The following is a 22,347-nucleotide window of genomic DNA, read 5'->3' as shown; positions in this document are numbered from 1 at the left end:
CAGCACTTGCCATATTTGAAGTTAGTCAGGAGACTTGTCACTGCCTGAGGCCATTCAGCTATTAAAAAAAAAAAAAAAATCCCTTCATATTGCACATTATAATCGTAATTCACTTGAATTTGGACAAGAATGAGAGATCACCAAAGCTCTAATCATTTTGAAAGAGTAGGAATCTTTTGTACACCAGTGGGCACTTGTAGTTTGGGTTGACGTCTTTTATGTATTTATGACCTTTACGTTTTAAGGCAGTTGTCATTGCTGTTCCCAGAATTCTCCCAGGTCACCTGGCTTCTGCTGTCATATCAGCCACCATCCGTGATAACTCCAAGGCACAAACCATCCCTGTGGCTATCCAGTACACTCTTTCTTCATCACATGTGGTACAGTCCTTTGTTCACAATATGATTATTCTGCCCATGATATCTATTATATATATTTGAAAGGTTGGACTGAATCCATTCTAATCTGGGTCAGCTCCTGTTGACAGTCAAGTGATTAAAATCATACAGTGTGTGAGGTTTAACGGTACTAATTTGGGCCTGCACCTTTTGAAACTTGTTAAGATGGAACATGTTGTAAAAAGCAACCATTGTGTGGGAATAGCAGTTGAGTTATAGTTACATTGCTGCCCTTTGATAAACTCACCAAACAGAGCATGTCACTACAAAGGAATTTTCATCTCCCAGCTAGAAGGAATGGCTTCTATCCATGTCGCTTTTGGCTGGTTAGAGTCCAGAGTAATATATCAAGAGTGAGCTAGAAAGAGAAGAAAAACAAGTGCAAACATATGTTTCTGTTTCTAGGTGGAGTATTCACAACGAGTTTCCCCTATTTGTGCCTTTTGGAATTTCAGCCTGATGTAAGTTTGACCAGCAACACATAAACAAAAAGTCACATAAACAGCCCTGATACATTAATGTGTTATTACAATAGAGATTTAAGCTGTTGGGTAAATGATGTGAAGGTCATCTTTTACTGTGTGCTATTAATTATTAGGATATATTACTACATTTCTCTGCTCTATGAAATAAATGGATGAGTGTGTGTTTCTGTGTGTCTGTGCTTGTGTATTGTACTCTTTAGGGACAGTCATACCAATAGCTGGTCCGGTGATGGTTGCAGGGTGACCGTTGCCGGCTCTGGTGTCACTTCTTGTCTATGTAACCACACCACCAACTTTGCAGTGCTGATGAACTACCTGGAGTCGAAGGTAACTCATGACGATGCTGTGAATTCAATCATACATACTGACTTAGAGGTTTCATGAGGAGAAATTTGCTTAAAAGTCAAACCTCAAATTTAAACTGTGGTAAAGGTTATTAAAACGTATTTAATATTGATCATATGTGGTGTTTTTTTCCTTCTTGTGACAAAATGTTTGACAGTCAATTGATTACAACAATTTACATCTAAATCTAAATTTTGCTGATGATAAAATCTAAACCTTTGATATGATTGTGGATATGATTTGCAGTACACTATATTAACCAGCAGGTGTCACTCCCAGTGTGCCTATTCTATCGAAAAATGCATTGGTAGAACTGTTCTTTATGTTTATCCAAAATACATGAAAGACATTAAATAAACAAAAAGTTAAATGATCAGCCGCACTTTGATCTTTTTAAACTGTTCATTTTGGCATTTAGCTGATACACAAATTCATCTATGAGGTAGGAAGTTTTTGTCTTTGAGTGGACATCCTGTGATTTTTCGGTTATGGGATGGCTGCTCATTAACCACCAGGCCACTGACATGGATCTTCTTTCTCTTTTTGTATCACTCCCTCACACAATGACTGTTCCCTTATATCCCAGTGGAGTCCTGAGGAGCAGCTTATTTTGACCAAACTGACATTCGTCGGCTCTGGCGCGTCTCTATGTGCACTGGTGGTGACATTGATGCTGTTCACTGTGTTGGAGTGAGTAGCTGATTTTCCTGTCCTGTCCCACCTGTCCAACGACACAAACAGCTACATGGTTTCTGTCTGTTTGAGCCACTACACACAACTAAGCCACAGCCCTTTTTTGTGTTTCTTAATACTGCAAGCAACATAAAGGTTATACTGTATATTAACAGTCACTTGTTGTCAAGTGCAATTACTACAATTTAACACATTGGTAGTAGTGTCTTGAAAAAACAAACCAAAAAACATATATTGTATAAATGGTAGATTCACCATAGCAGTGGGTTAAGTGCGTGTGGCTGTACAAAGTTTTGTAAATGTAAAACACTTGAAGCTCATTATGCTCCTTTTCAATGATGCAAAAGCAAAAAAGTACTGTAAATATAATTTATTATTATAAGTTATTTATGATTCATGTATATATTTATATGTGTGTGTGTGTGTGTGTGTGTGTGTGTGTGTGTTTATATAAAAAAATTATTGAAAAATTAGTTGAATTAAAGTGTATATATAATTGGGTTTTAGGTTGATGTTCAATATTTAAATCTAATTATTTCTGTGCCAAGAACATGACAATTTCCAGGCATTTGAGAAGTTAAGAATCTTAATTTTGTCTGCGAAAAGAAGCTGTCAAAACCAGTTAAACTTACATTAGTAATAACAACAATGTGGAATCTGATCAACCATCAGAGTCAGTTTGAGGTAAGGGCCAACCCTATTGGCCATGTTTGATTTTCCAAATTGTTTGGCTCTGAGTAAATCTGCCAATCGAATTGCATCAATTAATTTAAAGTCAAAGAAATTAGTTCTTGCTGTCACTCAAGATGTGTATACATTATGTTTGTAGTGAATAAACCACATGTAAAGTTGATAGTATTTTTTAAAATTGCCATGTTAAAATGAGCCATGCATAAAGTCATGTTTTAGAAGGTAAATACATTTGGTGATAAGAAAGTCAACATTCCACTGTCAGATCTCCTCATGCTGTTTGATGTAACATTCTCCCATACACTAAAAAAACCACAAGATAACTTATTGGCGCAGTAGTTGGTTTGCTCTGTTCCTAAGGCTGCTATGAGTATTGACCAGTGCTAATGTAGTAATTACTGTTGTCTACATGTGGGTCCACTCTGAAGGTTTATGGCAGCGTTCAGCAGCTGTTAATTAAGATTAGGGTCACTGAGGGATCACAATCAGCTGGAGAGGAGCTGCCCAGGCGATTTATGACTGTCCTGAAATCAGAGAGCGCAGCCATGCATTTCACACATGCTGGTGTATGATGTACATGCGTTTGTGTACTTAAATACACACACAACACATCCACACACACACACACACACACACACACACACACACACACACACACACACACACACACACACACACAAAGCAGAGGCGTACATGTCCCCAGATGCATGCATAATCACACAAGAAATTATGGTGATCACAAGCAGCGATGCAGATATGAAATGAGTCTAAATAGGCTGAACCCATCAGGAGGTAATGGAAGGCTCTTCATTTAATTTACCTCTTTAAAGCAGTTCAAGCTGTCTGTTTCATTTATGTTATTTATGAAATGGAAATATTTTCCAGCATAGTCTTGAATTCTGAATATTTTATATAGAAAAATTAAATCGGGTATCAGCCCAGCAAGAAAATATACTAGAAAACAAACTGAAAGTCAAACAGTAGTTGCACATTGCAAGTTTAAATGTGACATGCTAGAATGAAAAACATAGTCAGATCTGGAACGATGCAGCAGTACAATCAACAGGATGGAAACTTAAGAACAAGTAGAATCCATAACGTGATTCAGAGCGCTCAAAGTTAACCAGATTCAGGTCATTTTGTATCCAAAGATATTACTAATTTCGTGACTCTAGAAATGGAAATATTGATACTAGCACTGTGGCAGAGTAAAATATCAGCTCAAGGCTTAGCTATGAATAAATACAGCTCAGACAAACTGAGTGAAAAATTTCCACTGGCAGAGAGAGGTTATATTGTTAAGTTATCAAAATGATCTACTATGTGTTAACACTTTTTTAATCAGTGTTTGTAATACTGTTGCTTATATTTAATTTTCAAGGCGAGATCTGTTTGACATTATGCCCCTCTCTTTCCACAGTATCCCCAAATCTGACAGGACGTCCATTCATAAGAACCTTTTCATCGCTCTGATCTGCGCTCAGGTGATTCTGCTTTGCAGCGGCTCAGCCATTCACAACAAGGTACGGGCAGACAACTAAAACATCTGCTTATTTAACAATGAGTAAGATTTCATGCTGCTCTACCAAAAGTCGGGATGTGGACAAATGAGAGTGAATGACAAACGTTAAGGCAGAAGTCATTTGCTGATGGTTGACAAATACATGTTGGATTCTGACGAACTTTGCATGAAGAATAGAGATTGTCAGTTGGAAATGGGAGCAGCTTAACAAAGGATAACAATTTTCCTTAAATACAAGCAAGTATTTTTTTTTTTTGTAAAAGTTCGAATATTGTTATACTAGAAATTTATGACATGTTTTCACAATAAAACTCAAGTAATATAAGTCCTGATTTGGAATATTACAATCTTCTCAATACTAATTTCTTCATTATAAATGACATGTACAATACAAGCTTTAGATAGCTGCTTTAGATAATGAAATTTGAAATGGTTGTTAAGATATTTGTCACCTTCCCACACATTTTAATGTTAAGCACTATAATAGCTGGGTTAATGAGATTTGCATCCATACTGAGGTTCCTAGGCATTTGATGTGACATAGGTGACCACTACTGTCAAATCCATCAGTCTTAGTGGTCACTCAATTGCTTGTAGTTGGTTTGACCCCTGGTCCTTTGACCCCAGGTCATGTCAGGGTGGACTTTACCCCTGGGGGCAGATGGCCACTTGTTGGAAATTTATCAAATGGTTTCATATGTGTGTGTGTATATATATATATATAGGCTGACTGGTAATTTTTTTTTAGCACATAACAAGGTTTTTTTTAACACATGGTTTTGGCCAGTCCGTAGCCATTTACAGTTAATTAGTCTAGAGTTCTTCAGTGTTTTGCTGAAGGATGATTCAATAGATGATTGAATAGTATATACTGTTGTTTAGTATATTTTGTAGTTGCAGGGATTGAATCTGTGGTTTTTCTGTTTTCTCTTTTTTTTCTGTTCTCTGTTTTTGTTTTTTTATATCAGCTAATGGTAAAGTCAGATGAGAATAAGTACAATATATTTTCAACATATTCTTTTATATTATTAATATAAATATATAGAATAGGTAAAATTGTGAATAGGATTTGGAGATGAAAATGTTGTTAACAGAGTACCTTTCATAAAGCATACATCAATGAACACTTAATTTGTGAGTTTGGAATTGTAAGTGGTGTAAATGGGGTATTGGTGACCACTGCCACCTCATTCATTCTTCACAATCATGAGCTGCCCTTAAACAATCCATCAGCAACATATAGTTTGACCTCTGACATTTTGTGTTTGTGTGTTTCAGGACAGAAGCCAAACCTGCCTTTTGTTGGCTATTGAAAAGTGAAATGCATCTCATTCACTCTGCCATAAATTCTTCTAATTGATTTTTATAATGTCAGACAAGTAATTTGTGAGGTGATTCTTCTATATAGAGCACAAACAACTATTTCTGTAAACCGAAATGTAGTAAAGAGTTTTAATTTCCAAAAATAGTCGTAGACAACGTGCTTGTGTAGATCCTAGGTTCATGCTTAACATTTCTATGGAACATACATTATGTCAGTTAAATGTCCTTTGGATCACTACAACCCTCCTGCGTGTGCAAATTTGCATTGGATTTTTGTAGGCAGAGAATTTTCCACACAAAATATAACCCCTGCAAATTGTGTAAATTAATGCAATAAACCAATTGTGCCTCAATACATAACCCAACAGGAAACAGGCACACTTTTCTGATTATACTTATGACTAGTTGCCTGGTATGATTGGGGCACAGGAATTGAAGCTTGTTACTTATTGTGACTCAGGAATCTCACCTTAAATGTAAAATGTAATGTGTATCTGTCTGCGTGTTGGTAGGTGGCGTGTACACTTGTGGCGGCACTGCTTCATCTCTTCTTCATGGCAGCATTTAGCTGGATGCTAGTGGAGGGTCTGCTACTCTGGAGCAAAGTGGTCGCGGTCAACCTAAGCGAGGATCGACACATGAAATATTACTATCTCATCGGCTGGGGTAAAATGGCTTAACAGAAGCCAAATCATTCTTTTCAAACTCGTACAGTGAATGTGCAGGATTTTGTTGTGATGGTTTTTGACACATAATGATAAAGGACATGTTAAAATTGTGTATGTAAACTCACAAAGAGTGAGATTACCCAGTTTTTTCTTTTTTATTAAATGTTCTTTTGAATTGACATAACTCTAACTCTAACTGATTATGTAAAATGTATACACCATAGTTATAGAAGGATTAAATAATACTATACTAAGTATAATTGATACCTGCTTACGTTTGTGGCCATTTAAATCACATTGGTCTCTTACTGTAGCCCCTTTTTCCTCTTTTTCTACCTTTTGCTCATATCCCTTCCTCTTCCTGATTATCTTTTCTTGCTGCTTGAATTCCTCTTCTTTATTCTTCTCCTCCACTGCTCCTATTTTTCCCTCTCTCTCCCTCCCTCCAGGTCTGCCGGTGCTGATAGTCACCATCACACTGGCATCGGCCTCAGGCAAATACTCAGCCGACGGCTACTGTTGGCTCAGTGTCCAGAATGGCGTTATCTGGGGATTTGCTGGGCCCGTCATCTTCATCATCATGGTCAGCAAATTAAATCGTAATCCTCTCATGTAGCCTGAAATAGTTCAAATACTAGGCACATTTAACCATTGTGTACTTGTAATTCTGTCCTGAAGAGCTCCACATTAGACTATAGAAGCTAATGCTACCAATAACGGTATGATGTCTCCCATTAGGGTTACGAAATATTTTTTAAACAGCAGTCATTAAGGACATGGGTCTGTATTTCATTACCCACAGATATATCAACCAATATTCCTCTTTCCCTTCTCTTTTTCTCTCCTGTTTGGATTTGTATTTTGTTAACTCTCATCTTTGTGCAGATCTTCTCTGTTCATCTCTGTCCATTTGTCTTTGCCTGCTCTCATTTCTGTATCCTCCCATTTATTTCCAGGTAAATATCATGATCCTGACTCGGGTGGTGGTCATCACCATATCCACAGCAAAGAGAAGGTCCATCATGCTGGCCATGGGCACCAGTCCTGTGGAACAAGCCTATGAGCAAATCAGGTACTAACCACAAGGAGGTGCCATTTGTCCTCTTTTCTAAGATTATTCACCCAGGCCACAGGCCTTGGAGCAGACAAGCTATAGTCACTGGGCGTCAAATAAAAAGCAGCTGGAAGATTTTATATCGGATTTGTCATTTGAAAACAGCGAGGCACATTTATCTAACAAGATAGGAATACATTTTGAATGGATTGCATTAGTGCTGTACATATAAAAGGCTGCAAGCTTCAACCACTTGTAATGGTTAAAAATCCATGGCTTAGTGCTTTAGTATCTTTGAGTGTTGACAAAGAAATTATTCAAATATAGGTTTTCTGATGTGTAAGGCCAGTGTTGGCTTTATTAAATTTAAAAGCTCTCATTGACCTGTCATTTTCATTTAGTTCCAATGTATTGACACTGTATTATTCCTGAAACGATGTGTAAATATTATAGAATTCATCAAAACTGTGATTTATCTGACGGTCTTATCCTTACACTTGCTGTAATGGAATTGCTTGATTTTACTATAATATTATAGTATTAGAAATGGGCGATATCAGTTGCTCTATCAGTTGCTATATCAGTTGCTATCAGTTGCGATATCAGTCATAGTGATGTTATTGGTATATTATAATTATGAATACATTTTAGGGGGCGTTGAAGATGTATATTATCAATGTAAAATACCATCTCTTGGCAGCTGCAGTGTGAAATTCAAATATTAATATTCCAAAATGTGCTCTGAAATATTTGGTTGGAAGAATTTCTTATCCCTTGCAATGATGAGATGCAAGAATATATAAATTTTTATTTTCAATTTTATATACATTATTTGATTATCTAATACTTATTGCTACCTATGGGCTAAATGATAATGAAAATTGACAATACTATAAACCTGCAATATTTTTGGTTTTTGTAGTATACAATGAAATGAAAGGAGAAAAAAAGAGATTGATATATGTAACGTTATACATCCATACAGTACACTTGTTTGCTTGTTCTAATTGTTCTATGACTTTTTTTTGAGTGATTGAGAATGATTGTAACTGGTCATTAGAAGTGCAGTTAAACAACATGTATATTTATCAGCCTAAATAACTGCATGTTTCTTATCAGACAGACTAGATCTTGTGTCCGATTACTCAGGAAATGGTTGACTTCATTTGTTTTAATATAGAGTACCACTGAGTGTGATTTCAATGCAGAAAGAATATCTTGAAAAGCCTTATCACTGCCATTGTCTTGCACTTCCTATTTTTTGGCACTGGTTTTAGTTTATCAGAGTGAAAGTCTGCTGCGTGTGATCCAGTAGATTTCCTACAACAGGCTTGTATATGATCCTATCAGTGAAAATTGTTAAAGTGTATATGTTTTTTCACTACTTCAGCCCACCGGGGCTCACAGTAGGTGCTCTATGAAGGTTTTCAAAGCAGGCCTTGAACCATTTGGCACCCCTGGGTGGCAGCCGTCTTGGAAATTCAAACACATTCCTCCGCTGAATAAACTAGGGCTCGCCGCCCGCCATGTCACACACGCACAAGCACACACACAGCTGGTGCGGTTTGGCGGTCACCTGAGCGGGAAGCTAATTCCACTCTAAACAGAATTAAAGCGGATTTAAGGTGGGAAGTTGTCACCCCATGAGCCTTCCCAGCCGCACAGTGTTGTATATGGAACAACCAGCCTGCCAAAGCTGCTCAGTTTTGTCCAAAAAGAACTAAAAAGATGAGAAACCCAGAATTGAGCTTAAGACGATCAGGGAGGAAGCAGAATTTTTAGTGAATATTTACTTTCATTTTATCTGGTGTTGTTTAAGTTCATCTCAGTCAGCCAGTTCAGCCTTTATGGTGTAGCTTAAAATTTTATGTGTGTGTTTGTATGTTTGCCCATATGCACATGTATATTCTTACATTTTTGTTCTGTAATTTTTGTGTGTGTGTGTGTGTGTGTGTGTGTGTGTGTGTGTGTGTGTGTGTGTGTGTGTGTGTGTGTGAGCACAGGGCTGCTGTGAAAGCGGTGTTGGTGTTGCTGCCCATCCTCGGATTGACATGGCTATGTGGCGTCTTGGTGCCTTTCTCCATTGTTATGGCCTATATCTTCATCCTCCTCAACTCCCTACAGGTACAGACACACACACACACACACACACACACACACACACACACACACACACACACACACACACACACAAAAAGCACAGGATTGGAACTTCGCCACTAATTAATTCTAATATAAGGCATAACACTTTGGAAAGTCGACAAACAGGAGTAAACAGGCATATTTTTTACAAATGTGCATATACTTATGATTTGTATTGTCAAAAATGTTGTCAAAAAACTTTTGAAATTCATGAATGCAAGCATGCATCACTTTTTCTTAATTGAAGCAGTGTTGGTGACAGAAATACACCTTTTGCTTACAAAACATTCTTGAAAATAGCCATCCATCTATTGTAATGAAGTAGAAAAATGTAAGACTAAAGTATGCACAGCTAAAACTTGTGAGCAACTTTTAAAAAACTTGAACAGTTTATAGAGTTGAACCTGCTTTTTTCTTCAGTGAGAAACAGAAAGGTTTTCTATTATACATTGTAATTCTGCCCTTCTCTGGTTGTGAGGGTACACAGACTGTCAAGGTTTTTATTTGTCAGTGACAAGGCTGAGGCAGAAAGGAGGAAAAGGGCCTCGGTCGAGCTTGTGTTAAGCAGGTACTTCATTTTATCAAGGGAAGTCAATTTGTATTGTTTGTTTGATTATTTTTGCTTTATGTATTCAGAGGTCAGCATTATTGTTGTTGTTGGTGGCTTATCAGTGTTGGTTTTATGCTTTTAGTGCTGAAATTCAGCAGGATTTGCCACAAATTTTGAGAAATTAATACTTTTTATAGGCACTGTAGACAGTATACACTCAAATTCTAACAAATTCTGCCACAACTAGCATACCTGTGGGCATTACAGCTCTGTTTAAAAATGGCCACAACTTGGAGAAATATTGGTTTTCACATGGAAAAAGAGTAATAACTGCATAGCCTCATTTCCTACTGTACTGCAGTGATGAGGCGGTAGGCGAGGATGAAAATATGTAATTCTCTGTCGGCAGAAGGCAGCCCCCAGTTACCCAGCTTCCCCAGCATGTCCAGATCCACCGTTGCGATTTGTAGTTGTCTTTTAATCAGCTGTATCTTTAATTGAGCTGTATATTTAACGAGCAAATCAATAAAGGTTTTAGCTGCAGTCTGATCATTAACCGAGGGCCCTCTGTTGCCATAAATAGTTTCTGTTTCCCCCTCATATCTAATTATATTTTTTACGTTGCAACAGTAATTAATACAGATGTTTTTTCTCTGGGCTCTTATTATATGACTACACTGTTTCACATGTTATCACATCATATGGATTTCTATTCTATTTCATGCATCTCTCTGTCTGTCTGTTTGCTCAGCTGGACAGCTGTCTGTCCGCAGTCTTTCTGTTTGTCTATCTGATTAACTCTCCTGGTCTTTTACCTTTCTGTTCATCTGTTTCTCATCACAAAACATCAGACCATTGGTTAATTATCTTCTTTTATCCTCTCAGTCCAATCAGTGTTCCTTTTAAAATATGCTGTGCCCGTCACACCGTCAGGTAATGATACAGCCAAATGCTGATGAGGTGCTTCTATAAGATAGTTATATTTGTCAAGATGTATAAACCCAGGTAATTTATGTTTGGATATGCAGTTTTATATTCAAACAATTTTAATAAGAACAGTCATTGACTCTGTTGTAGGTCATACGAAAATAGCAAAATTATTAAAAAACAAAATCTTTCTGATGATCTGTATTTTGTTTTATTCGTGTGATACATAAAGTGGCAGTGATGCCACTGTTGCCAAAATCAACATCCCGATAATTCTGCATAATAATGTGGTTTACCTGACTACATAGAGACATCTTATCTCATCTTTGTTAAATGTATTAAAAACTATTTCAGTCACTCTTAATTCTGCAACATGTATCACAAATAATAACGCATTTTATGATAGAAAAAAAAAACATCCATCACATGGATGGTTATGCATGCAACTGTTTCATCCTTGTAAAGGTGGTCCTCAAACATGTATTTTCACCACATTAAAGTACCAGCACTTCCCCTCCGCTACCTCTTTTGCATGCTACTCTCATGTTCCATCCTTCAGCCATGCATGCAGCACAGGACAGAAGCAAATGCCATTGATGGGGTTTCTGGGTAGCTGTAGGAGAACTCTGGTAATAACCAGCTGCTCTGGAATAATAGAGCTGCCTAGTGTGTCTTTTTCAAAAGCCTCAACAGTTCAGAGCACAACAGGAACCCTACCAGGCTTCAAGCTGCTCCAATGACACACTCTGTTGACCCCACTGCTCTCTGGTCTGCATGGGGTGTAGTGACACTTAAAGTGGTAATCCTCAAAATGCTGTGTGTTGAGATAGTGCTCATTGCTGTTCTGGTTTTCCACTCACTCAGTGGAATAACAGAAACCTCAGGCATTTCTGTAGGTTGTGCCTTTTTCTTTGCCTATTCAGCCATGATTGTGACAGCATGGCCTCTTATTACAACTACACAAGATCTTTTTCCACCTACGCTGAAAATGTGAAACACAAATTCAGGATTTTTCCCATGAAGAAATCTAGAAGACATCATGCCAAATAGAAGGAAAATACATAATCAAGATAGATATGAATACATTTTTTGTTGTTATTTTACACAGAAATTCATGGTCCCCAGAGGATGAAGCTTATTGATTTTGATGATGTGCTTACTTTTCTTTGAGCACCACCATGAGGTTGACATTTGTGGCTCAGAGTGAAATATCTACTACTGACAACTATTTGATGGTTTGCCATAAAATTAGCTACAGATAGTCAATGTCCCTAGAGGATACATTCTAATGACCTGACTTTTCCTCCAGCACCACCAGCAGCAAACTTTTTTTATTCAGTGACTTTTGTTATTATCGGACTGCACCACTAGTAAGGTGACATATTTAGCTGAGAATCAAACGTCTGGCTGTGAAATTTGGTACATATTCATACCCTCCTCAGGATCCTACTGAATTTGGAGATCTGCTTAGTGCCACGATGAGGTTGACTTTCACTTTTTTATTGAAATATCTCAACAATCCTTGGATGGATTGCAGTGATCTTTGATACAGTCATCCGTTTTCCTCAGAGGATGAATTGTAAAGCTTTAATTGCCTAATGAATACCCTGGCAAATGTTAGCATGCTAACACGCTAAACTAAGATGGTTAATGTACTAAACGTGAACATGCTAGCATTATAATGGTAAGCATGTCAGTATGCTAATGTGAGCATTGAGCTCAAAGCGTTGCTGGGCTTAAACAGCCTCACAGGGCTGTTTACTATGACTGTAGACTTTAAAGGCGGTTGGAGCACGGGGTGTTTTTTCCTGTTCCTTAATGATTCTTAATAGGTTGATTAGACAGTGCATTACATGAGATCACTGTTGTCCTGTAGAAGACATTCTCAATGCTTTTTCAGTGCCATTGATCACTTTGGGAGGGAGAGCACAGTTGAACATAGTCCCATCATAATGGCTACTCATAAAGATGATGAAATGTGTGAAACCTTAAGAATAACGCATGCAAAAGCTGGAAGGCAGGAGATAAAAATAAAAGATAAATCAATAAAGATGCTCAAGTTTTTTTTTTAAGAAATCGTTTTTTATTTGCAGCCGTTGTATTTTCAATGGGGCTAGCCAAAGCAACATAAAGCTTAAGCGGCAAGCCTTTACTGTTAAATCAATAAAACAGATAATGTTGACAAACCTTTTTCATTGCAGTCCCTGATGCCCGTCCTGCTCCTACTCTTCCTCCTCCATCCCGACAACACTGTCTGAATTGTCTCTGTTATTTCTCTCGATAGAGACCTGAGCAGGCCATTATGAGAAAACATACTTTAGACCTGGCATCAATGCACGGCAGCTGCACTGACCTTAGCAACCAGGTTTTTGATTTTTACTTAATGATTTTTTGTTCATTAACAGATGGCAGATGAAGCTCAGCTTGAGATAAAGTATCATCTAGGACATGTCTATATCTATTACATTTCATCACAACTTCATCACTGATGTGCAGAAGAAGTTGTGTAATGTTTTGCTTTGACAAGACGAGAAAAAATTTGAGCATTGTTCCTTTTTTCTCAACTCATCCGTTGTTGTTTTGATGTTTTAGGATTTTCACCAGATTTCCACCTCTTTTGATCAGTGCAGTAACATTTAAAAGTCAAACAAACCTATGTTCATCAGGATGTCAACAACATCCATGTGTCTTTCGAATCAGTGGGTTTTTAAGATTCTGATGGTGAAAATCACAATATAACACTGCCATGTAGTTTGCATTGGACAGCATCAGTCAATTACATACAGAGTTTTGAGTGGATATGCTGTTCTCCTGAGTCGATTCAAACTTCTGACTCTAAGCCAGCAGTTTTTATGAACATCTTCACCATAAATACCGGCATGCCTCATCTGCTTCCTTATCAAGCCAGAGATAAATAGCATGGGGTGCTGTGTTTGTGTGTGTTTGTGTGTGTGTGCACGTGTGAAAGAGAGCGGAGGGGGATGGGGGGCTCATTGGGTAGCCTATAAATCGCTCCACTCTCCGTCATCCAATCTCTAGGCAATGTCATTCAAAACCGCACGCTATCCATTACCTGGGTATAATAGGCTCCTGGCCATGCAGTGTCCATCTTATTATTAGCCCATAACTTTAAACTATCAATAACTTTGAGCTGCAGAGGCAGACAGTGGGGGAAAGAGAAAGGAGGAGAGGGAGAAAACAATGTAGAGAGGTGAAGGAAGTTAGGGAGATGGAAAGAAAATGTTAGGGTAATGACTGCCTCCGCAAGTTGTTGAGAGTGCAAGTAAGTGTGGTTTGTTTTGGTAACTTTTCAGGGAATATATTTTTCAAGAGTGTTTCCTTTTACTTCTGTTATGCCAGTTTGCTGCCTGTGGAGGGCAACCCTGTGCCTTGTCATTACAGTGTGTAAATATAGTGAAATCATTGAGAGAATTTATCAGAGCCATTTCATTCATCTTGCATTAAGGTCTTTTATATCACAGGAACTGATGACAACAATGTTTTCACTTTTCTTATGAAATGAAAAGAGTGGCGAGTGGTAATGAGGTTTTACAGGCATTCAGTAAAGCTTTAGAAGTGAAATTTATCATTTCACTCAGGGTTAAATCTAACTAAGAAAGACATATTGTATATGTCTTTGAAGAATACAGAATTTATACATTACTTAAGTAATTCATTATTTCAAAAGAAAAAGGTGCACAATGTTGACCACCATCTGATGTTACCAGTTTGAACTGCTAACACATTTTTGATAAACAGATTGTGGAAGACCAACTCTCTTCTCAGGCTTATACAAGCCCTTTTCAGATGGTAACCAAGCAAATCTTGTGAATCTGTATAATGATTTTATACTCATCTCAAAGTCTCACCTCTTTACAAACTTTCACTTAGTTGTTAGAGACAACATTGTGTAATTATTTGCTGCACATTACATCTATGCTTCTTTTTTCATTTACATGAGGCCATTTGTAGTCACAAGTTGAAAGTGGCATTCTATTAATGGACTGATTCACCATCCAAAGCCATATTAGATGCCTAATAACAGAAAACAAAATCGACTGGAAAAGTACCCTTTACCTGAGGCATAGTTTTAATGCAGCTTAAGGCTTCAATGAATATTGTTTCATTTGAAATGAATGTAGCACACACACACACACACACACACACACACACACACACACACACACACACACACACACACACACACACGCATGCACTTGGTGGAGCATGACATCAGAGTGTATCCAAGATATAGATATGATCAATAGAGTGTTGCTCTTCTTATTGATTTTTGCCATATGGGAGATTTGTTGTGTGAGTAAGCAGTGCTTTTACAGCATGTGAAGTGATTGTTTGAAGAGGGGTGATTTTTCTTTTTTGTCAGTCCTGTAGCTCAGTAACTACAAAACTGTATTCCTACTACTGGAGTACGAATACAATTAAGAACAGGGGTCAGTGGATCTATTCCCACTTTAGCTTAATGCACAAAGCATAGCATTATCAGTGCCAGACAGGGGCAAGCTCAGGCTGATATACTAGCAGGAGTTTATTGGCCTTTTATTAAATATTATATTTCAGCACGCTGTGTCGCCCACTTCTTATATCCCTGACCGATCATGAGCTGGAAAAACTGTAAAATCAGAGATAAAATTTGATCGTTACACATTTAGTTTGTCATTGAATTTCACTGGCTGTGTTATTTTTATTTTTTTTATTTGTGTGGGGCGATCATTTAATATTAACTGTTAATCGATATACAGTGGACTTGTAATATGATCACATTGTGATATTGTTTTACTTCTGCCCAAAATGATTCAGGACGCATCGCATTGTAGTTGAGTTACATATAAAACTTTTTCTGATGTGGTGGAGTCGCCATACTTCAAAGAGCTCCAGACTAACCTAAATTTCTCAGTCAGGTCTTTAGTAACTTAATAAATTGTTGGTCCACTTGCTCTTGCAGCTTTTCTGTGAAATAGAAATGATGTAATGTCAGAATCAGCCGTCAACAGCCCATAACCATTCCCACTTTTAAAAGTTTCCCCTCTAGCTGTAAAAGTCTCAGTCTAATGGAATGCATACACTCACAGTAGGCTTTATTCATAAAATGTTAATTTGTACAGATTTAATTTTTATTCTGTCTATTTTTTAGTTAAGGGATTCTTTCAAAAATTTTATGATATAAAAAAAGAAAGTAAATATTGTTAAAAAACAATTTTGGTTAACACCACACACTCATCCTTATTGTGGTTTGCAGTGATTTGTAGGACATGAAAGAACAAATTTAGCTTATGAAAAATACTAAATATATAAATATTCCAGTAGAACCAGTATTTCCAACCTTTTTCTTTCCTCATGTTTGGTTCAGCATAACAGAAATACCAGCACAGAGATACGCTTGATATTAGACCGGGCTCAGTTGTTTAGGAATTGTTCGGCGCTAACAGAGGAAAAGTAGAGATGGTCTACTCAATGAAGTTGACAGACGTTTTCCAACAGCAAGGGCTTTGCAAGACAGACACCCATAAAAGAAAAGTGGGTCAGCCATATTCTTACCAAAAAAAAAAGTACAGTACTCGTTTTAAAAAATCCTACCTGATGGAAGGAAAGAGTGAAAACTTCCCTTTATAATAGTGGGAGAATTTATGCCCTTAATATTACCATGACTCAACCTCAAAACAATTTTTTGGCCATAACTCATGAATTCATACGCTAATTATCACACAATTTAACGTAAATGTATAATTGGATAAAATGATGAAGTGATGACATTTTATATGCAAATGGTCAAAGGTCAGCTTCACTGTGACATCATAATGTCAGTTGTCTTTTGCCTAACACTGTTACTTACTGATCAGGTGTGATTTGCTTTTGATGCTGTTCCATAGCACTGTGCTTCTTGGATCCTAAAAAGCTGGTAGGATACATCAAAAAAATCCCCCTACAAATTATGATTTCAACCTTTTATTTAACTCTAACCCTGTACTTTTCAATACAGAATTAGAGGGCATTCACTATTAAATTAATCAGGTAAGAATAAACTGCAAAAGCTTCAGAGAGCCAAAGCAGGGCATAAACCAAAAAAGAGTTTGTGGCTGGCATGTGCTTTGCATAAGCCAGAAGCTTCCCAGAGTTGATGATAGAGTTTGCGTGTCTCTGTGTGATCCTGTATTTCCAATTTTGTCAAGACCAGATAGAATTTTTAATGTAATGCCCTCATAAGTATTGTAAATGTACGCAGGTGTGTGTGCATGTGTAACCACTTGTCACCACTACCCTCAACCCCCTACAGACCAAGGAGTTAGAAGTTATTTTAATTTCTCATTTGGCAGAAGAAACAAAAACAGCACAACTTGGATCCGGTTTCTCAGCCAGGCATCTCCAGTTCACTCATCTGGACCTGCACAACTGGCCCATTCAAAACCAGATTTTCCCTTTCCTGTTTCCCCTCCCTATTTTTTTTTTCCTGCTGTACCATGTTGTAACAGAGGCTTGATCGGTTTTTGTGGACTGATACTAATAGCCCTGTAAATGAGCTGCAGTAGGGGATATTTTGCCAATATTTATTATTTTTTCTCTAATGTGATTTATTTAATGCTGAAAAATTACAAGAATTCCCCCACAGTGACATTGCTGACATCACCTATGTTACAACTATTTAATAGCAGGAGTTACTGCCAGTAAACAAGATATATATATATATATAAATTTAACGAAACAACAACGCACACACACACACACCCACACACACACACGCACACACACGGCAAAGCTCTCACCAGCCAGATTATAGAGGGAAATGTTTTTCATGTTGAATTGTTTGAGAAAGCAGGAACCATATTCCCTTGTCGTTCTTATTCAGAGTTGACTGTACTTCACGTCACACGCAACTTAAAACAACTGCCGTGTCTCCCAGTAGAGTGGAGTTTGCTGGACATACTAGGGCAGTAAGCAATTCTGTATAACGTTCTTGTTTGATGGATATCTCTATCAAAAGCAAAGGCACAAACTATATGCAGTAATAATATAATATATATATGATTATGTATATATTTACACACACACACACACACACACACACACACACATACACATATATATATGTAATGCACACACACATATATATTTGTGTATGTATGTATGTATGTATGTACACATATGTAGTTGATAATACTTGATAATTTCCATGGTTAATGTTTTGATTTTTTTCAAAATTAAAAAATACAGCACTTGAACTAATTGGACTCATAATTGATATTTCTCATACTACACAGATATTATTTCACATTAACAGTAGCCTTTAGTTACATGCTGAACACTTACATATTTTGAAATATGCAATTTAATAAGAGCAAACAATGCAGAAAAAAACAGAACAAAAAAGAGTTTCAAATGTTTGGAAGGAATTGGAAGAAAACAAACTGCGAGGGTGATGAAAACTTTTAAGTCAATGTAGTCATAGGTAAAGTCATAGAGATTTATTTATAAATCCATATTTTAATTAGTGTCTTGTATAATTATGAGGTGGGGTTGGAAAAACAAACAAATAAATGCATGACATGATTGTTTACATTCCCATTGGCTGAGAAAATAACTTTCCCTTTGAAAAAGAGTCCACTGTTTGCAGTGCATTCTCAATTACCAGCCGCGGCATTAAAACAATATTCAAACGGGATACCAAGGTCAGCGCTGACTCCCACCACGATTCTCTGAGATGGCACTTATAATGAGGATGTAGCAAAGCTTTTTAAAGTAGTATATTTATAGTGTGTTTTGTCTCAACTTGTACTTATTTTTTCCCTTTTGCCTCTTTTCATCTTTTGCTGTATTTTTATGTTTTTTTTTTGTTTTTTTTTTATGTTTGAACAGGATTAACATTAGTGCTCTGTTGTACATTTCATAGTGTTGTATGTTCACCTACTTGAAGGGAGGATTTCTTAGAGATGGAGGCTTACTTCAAGTTATTATCATCAAGGTTTTTGTACGGAAAAGCCCTCATAAAAATGGTCACCTAAGTACCCTTGAAATTAACTGAAAAGGAGTCAGTGAAAGAAGCTGTAAAAAAAACGCACCTTCATTCTCTTCTACTGTAAATATTAAGTCTAGAAATGAAGAGATGGACCAGCCAAAGTGAACAAGGAGCAGCGGTAATTCAGATGAGGAAGGACTGAGTTTTGGGTGGGGGGGATGAAATACTATCGGAGAGATCAGTTTTTAAAAACGAGCCTGGGAAAATAAAGCAGTGAGAATAATAGGCTTCCTGTCAAGAGGTGAGAGAATTCCTGTCATTGCTCATGCCGGCACCCCTAAGACCTCTCCTTGTGTTAAACCTGCTGGCATTTATTTGCCTTAGAATTACCTGCCAGCTCAATTTAGTAATAGCCTGTGTCATAAGAAAGCAAACCATCCCTTTTGCCCCTGCCTGACCGTACCTGTGTCTACACTTGTGTGGGGTCTTTGTTTGTGTGTGAGGGAGAGAGAAAGAGTGTGTACTCGTTATTGCCTATTTATTGCACATTTGTGTTTGTATTTTCATCTATGTTTTGATGCATTTTTGTGATGTGATGTGTGCGGCTGTGGTTTAGTGTGTGTGTGTGTGTGTGTTTGCATGTCAGCAGGCGTGTTATCCCCTCAGCTGACTCCCAACTTCATGACCTCACTCCTTCACATCCCCTCCTCCCCCACCATCCAACCCACACAGCCGACTGTGTCAGAAACAGCCCGACACCCAAAATTACCCATGTCGAAACAATGACCGTTCTATTTATAAGTTCATTGCCTTGCCTTTTGTTGTTGGCCTACACCACTTCACACGCACACACACACACACACACACACACACACACACACACACACACACACACACACATATCAGTAATGGCTGGCAGTGACTAGGTTAGGGATAGTCCACGTTGCATCAGATCTGTAGATTTGCCCCACTTTGATGTATACTTTGTGGGTAATTAGTGAGAACTGGGTCAGCACAGGGCAAGAAAGCACAACCCTGTTGTTCTTTTAGTGGGTGGTTGGCAGGGAGGTGGTGGGATGGGGAAGAGGAGGGGGGCAAGGGTGTCGGGAGGTTAAAAGCCTGTCAAATATCAGTTCCAATTTGCATGTGAGCCATTTTTTCTTTGCTGCATTAAGGTTAAAGCAAATAAATGCTGCTGTCTCTCTTCTCTATCTAAATAATTTCAATAGATGGAAAATGTGTGTTTGCTGTGTCCTGCAGCTTTTTTATCAAGTTAGATTATATTAGATAGAGGAGATTAATTATTAGTTAATTCTCCGTCTCTAAAACTGGTTTGTAAAATGAGAGGCAGTGCAGTTTAAGTAAACACATTTACCATGGGGCAGCATAAGACAAATAAAAGCAGTTGAATTGATCCCTCTTAAGTTCAGGTCTGTGGTCTTAAATGCCATATTACTCAGTTTTTATGTCAGAACCCATTGTTTATAAAAGTTTAGTAGAGTGAATTGACGATCTACTCAATTACATTGAAAACTTGATTTAGACTTTACATTAACTTTATTTAGACGTGTTCAGCTGGCCACTTGGAAAAGTAGTCTCTCTACAGTAATGATGCACTGATGACTGAGAAAGAGAACCGGAGAATGGGTGTTGCTGTACAGAAATCTATAATGCCTGCATTGTTGAGATCCGTCGCACAATTTAATTTGTTGAGTAGAAGCTGTGATATTAATCAATCAATCAGTCAAGATTATTGCTGTGTAAATGACTGATCAAAAAAAAAATTTTTTTTTGAATAAATTTACAAATAAAAAGATGGAACATTGGAGAGGTTAACCGTAAATATTCCGTAATTTTTTTTTTATGGCTAATGTATGAATGAAGGGCAAAATGTGAAACGTAATCGATTGTGGAGATGCCTCTGTCAAGCATAAATGAGACTTAGGCGAAAAGTCACAGTAGTCAATCCTAAATCACTGATATTTTGTCGAACGATTTAGTGTATCATTTCCAAACCCAATCCTGATGTGTTAAGTGTTAATTTCTGAACTTGTCTTTTTGCTATTTGAAAATAAAATAAATTATAATTTTTTGGCAGTAACTCTATTAATTAAAGCCCCTTTGACACTGACAATTGTACTGTTAGACTATAATCAAGATAACTGCCTGTAAACCTGGGCAGATCATTAAGAGACCATTTAGCACAATGTAAAGCCCATGCAGAAATGATTTATGGGCAGTGTGTGGAGGTGTCTGGGGAGCAGGGTGGCTACCTGTGTATTTTACTGCCATTACAGCATTGTGTGAAAGTAAACAAAACAGTGGCGATGGGAGCTGGACAACAACAGCTCTGGCAGCAGGACACTGATTGGGATGTTGATCGCCCCTGGTGGCCTTTTGCCCTTCCTGCTGTGGCCCCTGGCTTATCCCCGACAGATACCTTGGGTCATTTCCTATGCACGTCAATGCACACAGATATACACTCTTCCCGCTGAGTGTTTACAGCCACATGCTGATTCCTATTAATCTGCTTCTCATCGAAGCAGGGTGGAGGGAGGGGTCCTGGAGGGTTTGTGTTGGATTGGGAGGCCACTGAAGGTGGGTTAAACATTCACACACACAACCTGAAAGCCCTGTCTGACAGATTGCACCAGGCCTGGACTCCTTTTTACACTGAGCAGATGTGGTCTCCCACTTGTTTTCCTTAGTAATTATCCCTCATTAAGTGAAAGCATGTGCCAATCAAACAGCTTGGAGAGCGAGAGCAGGGCCTGGGCCAGGGCAGAGAGAGAAAGGGAGGGAGGCAGAGAGACCTATAGCCTCATCTTCCACAGTTTTTTAAAGCTCAGTGTCATTTCAGAGTCATTACTAGATTAAAGGCAAGACTTTCTGTGGTGTGAGAGCTGCAGCAGCTGCAGCACTGGCATTATTAGGGCTCATTTGACTTTCTAGTGGAAACAAATTTGATGATTATCACATTTAACACTTGCCATGTTCAATTAAAGCTTAATGCCATGTAGACTTTTTAATCGTAAAAGGGACTTTTTCTGCCATTTTTTGCATTACCATCAAGGCATATTTATTTGGGAAATTGTGAGGTCTTACTTCAGAAATAATATGTTCAGATAAAATTTGAAGACTTTTGTTGAACTATTCCAAGCTTAATTAAATGTATTTGATTAAAATCATAAACAAATAATGAAAGGGCTAGATAATCAATGGTCCTTTAATATTGTTCTAGTGTTGATAATTCTTAGTGAAAAACAGCAGTCACATCTTCAACTACCCACAGCCTGCTGCCACTTTGGGATTACTGTTAAACTAAAATACAAGTTTGGCTGGTTATTTAAAATCATAGGCAGCCACTCTTGGCCCACAAACTCACAAAAGACAATTGTACATTAATAGTCGATCATCTTCATCAGTCATCTCGCAAGCCAAATATTTTTAAATTGTGAATTTGTGAATAACAATTATAATGATAAAAACACGGCAAAAATGTGATAAAATACAAAAAAAAACATTGGACTTAAATGCCACAGGTGGTAATTAATATGATTGCACTGAAACGACCATGTTGC

The 22,347-nt window shown here is 37.6% G+C and overlaps 1 protein-coding gene across 2 annotated transcripts in view; it reads left to right on the top strand.

The window, feature by feature from the left end:
• Positions 1 to 22,347, top strand: part of LOC111669994 (adhesion G protein-coupled receptor D2) — an 86,733-nt gene that overhangs the window by 9,549 nt on the left and 54,837 nt on the right. For both annotated transcript variants that reach the window (XM_023426521.2, XM_023426520.2), the window contains exons 12-20: positions 269 to 380; positions 804 to 859; positions 1,084 to 1,210; positions 1,815 to 1,918; positions 4,032 to 4,134; positions 5,969 to 6,122; positions 6,574 to 6,707; positions 7,081 to 7,196; positions 9,182 to 9,302. In XM_023426521.2, coding sequence (XP_023282289.1) covers positions 269 to 380; positions 804 to 859; positions 1,084 to 1,210; positions 1,815 to 1,918; positions 4,032 to 4,134; positions 5,969 to 6,122; positions 6,574 to 6,707; positions 7,081 to 7,196; positions 9,182 to 9,302 — 1,027 coding nt within the window. The remainder of the gene's footprint in view (positions 1 to 268; positions 381 to 803; positions 860 to 1,083; positions 1,211 to 1,814; positions 1,919 to 4,031; positions 4,135 to 5,968; positions 6,123 to 6,573; positions 6,708 to 7,080; positions 7,197 to 9,181; positions 9,303 to 22,347) is intronic.

This window comes from Seriola lalandi, unplaced genomic scaffold (genome assembly GCF_002814215.2).
Source record: "Seriola lalandi dorsalis isolate HSWRI2012SDOR001 ecotype SW California unplaced genomic scaffold, Sedor1 jcf7180002054829, whole genome shotgun sequence".
In the NCBI taxonomy this organism is placed as follows: Eukaryota; Metazoa; Chordata; class Actinopteri; order Carangiformes; family Carangidae; genus Seriola; species Seriola lalandi.
This window is presented reverse-complemented; position numbering and strand designations above follow the sequence as displayed.